The following is a 7,629-nucleotide window of genomic DNA, read 5'->3' as shown; positions in this document are numbered from 1 at the left end:
CTTGCTTTGAAGCATCAGGTCTCTGAGTAACAGGACGATTTGGTCCCTAGATCACCCTCGGGACTTCGTCCTTTTGTAGCTGATACCAAATGGCCAGTTCTGTTACATATATGGATACTCCTGGAAAAAGTAATGAACAATATGTGTGAATTGAGGCAGGGACCAAAACTAAGTTGAAGAGTAGAAACAGAAAAACCACTCATCAGCAATTGGAAAGAATTGAATACCTGCCTTCTCCTACCAGCAGAAAAACATAGGAAAATCAGTTTCTCGACTCACATTCAGTCAAAGATAGGATTATGCTGGATCAGAGATTTTTATGCTTCAAATGGTGAGGAAGGAGAGGGTATAGTGAGATCAGATTGGGTGGATGATGGAAAGAAAAGGAAAGCAAAACTGCTACAATGATTTCCATTTTCAGCCTTCTCACATCTATCAAGTCTTCTGTTCCACAGGTTTGTTGATGACAGATGAGAGGTACCAGGATGAATCAATTGCTTCTACACAGCAATGTACGTGAGCATGACAGTAAGGTCTAATCTGCTTGTGAGCCAGTGACAAAAGACAGAGCTGCACATTCTAGCTATGAGCAGCCTACAGTTTTGCCTGAAAAAAAAAGATATATTTTTTATATTAACTTGAGAACTTAGCTCTCTTGAAGTCCTATCAGCACAGATGCAGAGCGTGCCATTCTTTACTGCAACATAGCCAAAGTAAACTATTCCAGTGCCATATCAACTTGTGCGAAGGGAGTGGAAAATACTCACATGGAGTGGAAAATGCTCTGACACTGTAGGTTTACCCAGTGCAGATGGCTTGTTGCCAGGCAGTAAAGGAGGAATCGACTCTCACACAGAAGCAGAACATATCCTAAAGGTAGCAAACAAACAGAACACAACTTGGAAATAAGCAGCCTACAGACTGTGCTGATCCAAGAAAGAGTGGATGTGGAAAGTGATTCTTTCAAGTAAACATGATTTCTGTACCTGGTGGTGTAACAGACCAGCAACAATGTCAGGTTTTGAAGCAGCAGCCCCCCAGAGAATACTGCAGCCTTTTAACTCTTCACCAATATATTTAACTTCCTCAAAGGCAATGCAAACACCAGAGCACATGTTCCATTTTGTCCCATGATAACATCAACAACAACACAGGGGAGCATATCCATGCAAAACCTTTATTTGGAGAATGTCTCCTCTTGACAGTGCCCCTCCAGTTTACACATAGGCCCAGAAACACAGTACTTGCATTGTGCAGAAAAAAATTACAAAAATATTCTTAAAACACGTTCATTTTCTGATATCATGTAAATACTATTGTAATTGCTTACCCCATTTCCTCTCTTTATCCTTTTAAATCAGCCCTTGGGCCAGTTTGAGCAAAAAACCATGGCAATGACATAATATTAATTTTGGAGATAGGCCACAGTAACTTGAAAGCCAGTGTGGAGAATTATCTGCATTGTAGAAGGACAAAGACACAAGCAGACTGATGTACTGTCTAGCACACATATCTCCTTGTTTTCCTTCCAGGTTAGGAATGGCTTTTAGAATGGTTCTGATTATTTTCTGTGATGGTCCAGAGCTTGAAAGAAGGCTGAGATTACTGCTGCTGAGGGTGGAAAGTTCCTCCTTCATTTTATAATCTGTATGTTATTGAGGTTTCTCTTGGCTGGGAAATCTCATTTTTATTTCTAATCTCAGCCATGTGTTGGTCAATTGTGACTTATGTTCCCTTCACCCTCTCCCTGCTGTGCAGCTCTGCAAGCCATATTGCAAACATATTTTTCAGCATGGGTGGGAGGTAGTATTGTGGTTTTGAGCTTTGCTATAGATATCAGAATTTCCCTTTTTCTTTGTTTGAAATAGTTTTTCTTTAAAAATAGAGTTGATGGTAAACAGCTTTCATTTAGTTCCCAGGGGGAGGTGCAGCGAACATTTTCATGCAAGTTTGAGTAAGAATTAAATCACAATTCCCCAACTTTTCTAATTAATTCAGTGATACAGTCATCATCTCATGAAATCTTCAGCCTGATACAACATTGCGATGATGCATAAGAATAGAGGTTTAAACTTTGTAGACTCCACTTGCAGTTCAATCTCACTCCAGTAAATTAGGAGTGCAGCATCATGGCTTATTGCCAGTTGAGAGAAATTAGGGTATTGTCTGATCCTCAACGAAGAAAATACCAGTGTCCTCCAAAAGGACAGCTTTGCAGAAAGTATTCAAAAGGCTGACAAGCTGTCAATCCTTTCCATTCCATTTAACATGGGTTTGTCTCTCTTCTTTGACCTGATGGCTCCTGCCAAGTAAAGATTCACTTTTTACATGTACTTGCCTTTATCAGATCTTGAGCCTGGACAGAAGAACTCACTTTGCAATTGAAAGAACTTCTGCCATTTAAAATGCAAGAACATTTCTCGATCACTCCACTATTTTTTTCCTTTGAAAAGGGGCAATGAAGAAAATACCAATATTTTAACCCAAAGAGAAGGTCAGATGCTATAACATTCAGCTGGCTGTCCATGTGGCAAAGGCAACAGGATATCAGCCCAAGATAATAATATTGATTTTTGATATTAAACAAACACGTATTTTACTAAATTCCAATGTTTAAATAAGCTTGATGGGACTGGTTATTTTCTAAGGGTGGCAGATTAATTCAGTCATTCTTTACCACTTTCAGCATATGGTGTCCTTCACATTTTTCAAGATTTATTGAATGTTTCAGCACACAGACTATTTGCTCCCAACATCAAAGGCCGAATCAAGGGAACCTGATAGGTTTGATAGGCAATACAGTGGTTTGCAGTAAAGATTAACCTGCTGTCAAATGTGTGGTATGAAATACAACAGTCCTTATGCCTAGGGAGTTAGTAGCTCACAAGCGATGCTTAGTCAGGCATACCACTGGGCATTTCAGTTACTGATGATCTTGAGTCATTGGAAGAAATTTCCTTCCTTTGCCTTCCCCATCGTACCTTGTTCAGCTCTGATGGCAGCAGGTTTTGAAACACAAACTTTTGAGCTCTTCTCAGACCACACTTCTGCCTAGTTCAAAACACCTCTGGTGAGGAGGCTGCAGTGGGGTCTGAAAACAATGATCCCTCTTGGAAGCATACTCCTAGTTCATGTTCAAGGAACTGCAGGAGGGAGCACTTCCCTCTTCTGAACCAAAAACCCTGTCAGCCTGGGCACCTCCACCTGCTGCACCCCAGTCAGTTCACGGCTGGGGAGAGAAGGCCTTGGACAGGTCAACAGCCCTGAAGCTCATGGGCGACTTCCTTCTCAGACAGAAGAGCCTGAAAGTTTGTCTTCATTGTTTATCTATCTTCCTAGCACCTTAGCACTGCCACCAGTTTCTGTGGCTGTCATTAAGCCCTTAAGCTGATTGTTCATTCTGGATTTCAACATGGAAGGAGATGCAGGTCCTATTTAGCTATCCCTCCCCTGAGGAGTCTCCCCATTAAACGTTTTTAAAATGCGTAAACCAGGCCATTTTCTTGCATGAATTTCTATGAATGCACTTGAAACCAGTGCCTTCGCATGCAAGCCTTTTGATAACCTGTCATCTAGCCCCAGCTTCCCCTGCTACAGCAGTACAACAGCACAAGCTGGATACAAAAAACCTTGTAGCAATGTGATTTCTGAGGTTCTAGCTCTGCCTTTCCTCCTGAGAATACAGGTAAATACAGAGTTCTTCAATGCTGCTCTGCAGTCACAAGACTGTTGCAGGACGCACGGGAAACAGCCTGCCACATCCTCCTCTGCATTACCGGCCTTGAGCTCCTGCCCTTGCCATTACCAACCCCAGCTGGTTTTTAATTCTATCTGATATAAAAAGAGCTTTTTGTTGAATGCCATCTGCAACTGGAAAAAGGTTTCTGGAAAGGTGTTCAGCTGTGCTGCCATCCAGCCCATTCTGATAGTTGTCATTTTAATTATGGCAGAGGTACTGTAGAAACACTCAGGCACAGTTATTCATAAAACTATACTCCATGTATTTCTCAGTTGCCTGTATCATAGTATAATATGAAACAACAAATGCTGTTAGAGGAATACACCATTTTTAAAGCAGTACTGACTCCAGTCTTTCATCCACTGACCAGTCACATACTAATGCAGCTTACTAACTTCCTCGGGTTTAATTTCTCATTCTTGGCCAATAAAATCTTCCCTGAAATATTGCTGCTTTCTATTTCTTCTTTCTTCTTCTTCTTCTTTTTTTTTTTTTTTTAAGATCTTGGCTGTTTATGTACATTGGAAAAGTAATTACTTGACATGAGGGATGACAGGCACGTTGCAGAATCAGTTAACCCCCTCTCCATCAGAACATACAATGCACGGAAAAATCTTGTTGCACCAAGAAATGAACTGAAGGTAGGCCGACTGGTTATATGGGACAATTTACAGTTCTCCAGAAACCAAGGACAAATTAAAACTTTCAATTTATTGCTAGGCATCACAGATTTACTAATAAGTGGGATGATGAAAGTTGAAGCAGTTCCTTCTCAGAATTAGTTTTTTTTTTTATGGGCAGAATTAGGGAGGAGGCTAGGGTGGACAAAAAGTGCTTTGTATCTATTTACTAGTGCCTAGATGCAGAAGATGGTGATGAAGAAAGGTGTTTGTCAACAACAACAACACACACAAGAGTTAATAAAATAAATTATAGACCACATTTTCTTTTCAAACAAGCTTTAAATAGTCCATATGTAACAGAATCATGTGTTACAGACAAGAAATTCTTTCTGCCAAAACACAGGATGAGTGTTTTTCCCCATCGTTCTTTCAAAATTACAAACTTAGGAAAAATATTTCAAGAAACTAGATTTTTAAAAATAAAATTATGCTAAAAAAACAGAAAAGGCCAGTAAAATAGACCGGTGAAGTACATGAACAAGTCATTAGAAGAATGTCAGGACATGGGTACTTACAAAAAAACCACACAGGAGTGGACATAAAGGCTTTAAAGATACACATACTATGCAGGCTAATTTAGAAGGAGCAGAATGCATAGGCTTTATTGTAGCTTCTGTAATTCATGCATTTGTGTGTGCAGATAAAATACACTTAAAGCCATGTATTTAAATGCCATCAAGAAGACACCTGAACTCTCCCCAGCAACATCAATTGACTTCAGGGAAGAATTAAACGCAGTTCTGTTTATTTTTTATACACTGGCCCAATTCAAACCCATAATCTGTAAGAAAGAGAATAAAGTAAAAGAAAGAAACCAGGTATTTTGTCTGAGCCACTCAGAGACACTGGGACTGAGATCCAAACCCATGTTTTCATCATGGCTGCCAAGGAATATAATGGCAGCAACACCAGCCCAGACAGTTCTCAGCTGTGTTTCAGAAAGTGGTTCCAAGAATGATCCAAAGGTTGAGCGGGGAAAAAACACTGTAGTACATACATACATAGATGGCTCTTTTATAGAACAAAATAAGGTGGCACTACTGCGTATGTGGCAATATGGAGTGTGCATTAAGATATACAAGTGAAATCTGCTTGGGGCACCTTCACTCAGAGGGGTAGGTCTTAAAATATAACAATAATAATAATACTTCTTTATACTTGCCACTTGTTAGCAATTGTTTACATCGTAGAAAAATAGATAGTATTTTGTAACAAGAAATATAGTTACTTTGTTAAAATGGGCTATTTTAAACCAGCTACTATTCTTTCATATAAAGAATTTCTAAACAGCAAAACAAAAATAGGTAATACTGAGTGCAAAACAGCCAGTGGTATACTTTGCATTGGTTTGAAACACTAGTTGCCAGCTACTATAATTACACATTCTGTACACTGTACTACAAAAGTCTTCCATCTTTTAGAAGCTTTGGGGTTTTTGTTTTTCTTCTCCCTAGGTGGCAAGCAAGTATTTAATCTGAGTAAATTCAAACTCTGGAAGTTAGAAATAATTTCACAATTGGTCTTCGCTATCATTCTCTCACATTCCTTCTCTGACGTCGTGCAGCAGCACTTTCTACTTATGGCCAAAAATCCCTTAAGTTAAACAAAGTTTAGACTGTAGATACTTAGAAGTTTAGCTTATAAATTCACATTCTTTAAAAAATCATTTCACTAATCTCCCACGTTTACATTTACACCAAAGAGAAAGCTCAAAAGCCTCACTTCATGCATTTCATTGTCCCCACTGAAGACTGAAATAGAGTTCAGATAAAAACCCATTTCCAACAGTTGGAATTAAGTTTTAATGCTACAAAGCCAGATGGTTCCAATGTATAAGTCAGATTTTGTTGTGGTCTCCGCAACAGGTTCAGATACAAATAGCTAATTCCTAGTGGCAGTGGTAAAGGCATTATCAGTACACCATGAACACCACAAATGGAGGCAATTTCCAAGCATCAAAGAACAAAAAAAACAAACAAAGAGCACCCAGAAAAGAAAGAAAATACATCAGTGAAACATTCTTAGTTGAACAGAAGTCTCTCTATTCTCTTCATTCATCTCACACCTTTTCAACTTTGGTGGGGTCATATGTATCTGAAAAAAAACCAAGAAAATATTGTTAATAATGTATCGGGAAATCTATTCAATGTTGCTAGCTGTGGAAATGAGACATCTTTTCCCTAGTTTTTATTTTAGAAAAGAAGCTAAAACTGGACTTACAGCCTTAAAGATACATGCTACATTCCTGACCCAAATTCTATATGCAGTCAAGTGTAATTTGGGAATAACTTGGATCAAACGCATGGAGATAGAATTTGGAAAGCCTTGGGTGGGTAGGAACATGTGCACTGAACGCTAAGTGACTACTTCTAGTTTTCAGATGCTTTGAAAAGGAGAGAAGACTTAACATTTGCCCCCCCCCCCCGCCTTGTACTGAACGCTAAGGACAAGTAAATGTTTTAAGCATCCTAGCAGGGTGTTTAAGACTGGCTGAAGAAGTGATGATGCCATCCAACCATCAGGGTCTTTTCATTCAATTGCAAATCCTTGGTTTCAGATTAATTCAGCAGAATACAGGAAAGCACAGCTGTGTTGCATCACTATGGCTAGTCTGTCTCACTTCAGTCTGCAGAACTGCAGCTCACGTTTTGAACATTATTCACTAAAGCACTTTACTGGCTTACTAGCACTGCTCTTCATTTTCAGCCCACTGCTTATCAGTTCACAGGACAGACCATATGTTGTTTTTCTTTTCCTGAATCACCAAACATACTCTTTTATCAGATTTTTTTAATTGGATTTATCCCAACATTGGCCACGAAGTGAGCAGACAGGAGCCCTTTCCTTCACCTTTGTGACTTTGGGTAAGGATTGCACTGAACAGGCTTTGCCTTGTGAGATATGCCCTCCGCCATCATGCATGCATCTGACTTATCCTGGGCTCCTGGGGATGCACAGTCACAGCATGGAGGAAGGGCCTGGACAAACCAGCACTGCAGCCCATGCTACCATGTGCTACTTGCTGCTTAGGCAATTTGGGCATCTGTGTGAACCTTAAATGTCCCTCTTGTAGGCTGTACTCCCACAGCACTTGTGTTTAAACAGTTGAGCGTGAAAATAGTTGCACAAATAAATATCACACTTTGGAGTAAAACAGTAACCCTCAGGACTTCTATATTGATGTGAGTGAATGTCTTCATTCAAACA

General features: G+C 39.6%; 1 protein-coding gene across 5 annotated transcripts in view; it reads right to left on the bottom strand.

The window, feature by feature from the left end:
• Positions 1-4,665: 4,665 nt before the first annotated feature.
• The window catches only part of JCAD (junctional cadherin 5 associated), a 62,976-nt gene continuing 60,012 nt past the window's right edge, over positions 4,666-7,629 (bottom strand). For all 5 annotated transcript variants that reach the window (XM_057432482.1, XM_057432480.1, XM_057432483.1 and 2 more), the window contains one exon: positions 4,666-6,516. In XM_057432482.1, the coding sequence (XP_057288465.1) occupies positions 6,482-6,516 (35 nt within the window). In that variant the 3' untranslated portion in view covers positions 4,666-6,481. The remainder of the gene's footprint in view (positions 6,517-7,629) is intronic.

The sequence above is a fragment of the Pezoporus wallicus genome, unplaced genomic scaffold, assembly GCF_028554395.1.
Source record: "Pezoporus wallicus isolate ANWC-B61680 ecotype Strahan unplaced genomic scaffold, APGP_CSIRO_Pwel_v1 scaffold_2584, whole genome shotgun sequence".
NCBI classification, from domain to species: Eukaryota; Metazoa; Chordata; class Aves; order Psittaciformes; family Psittacidae; genus Pezoporus; species Pezoporus wallicus.
The sequence above is the reverse complement of the archived record's forward strand: the minus strand, read 5'-3'. Positions and strand labels throughout refer to the sequence as shown.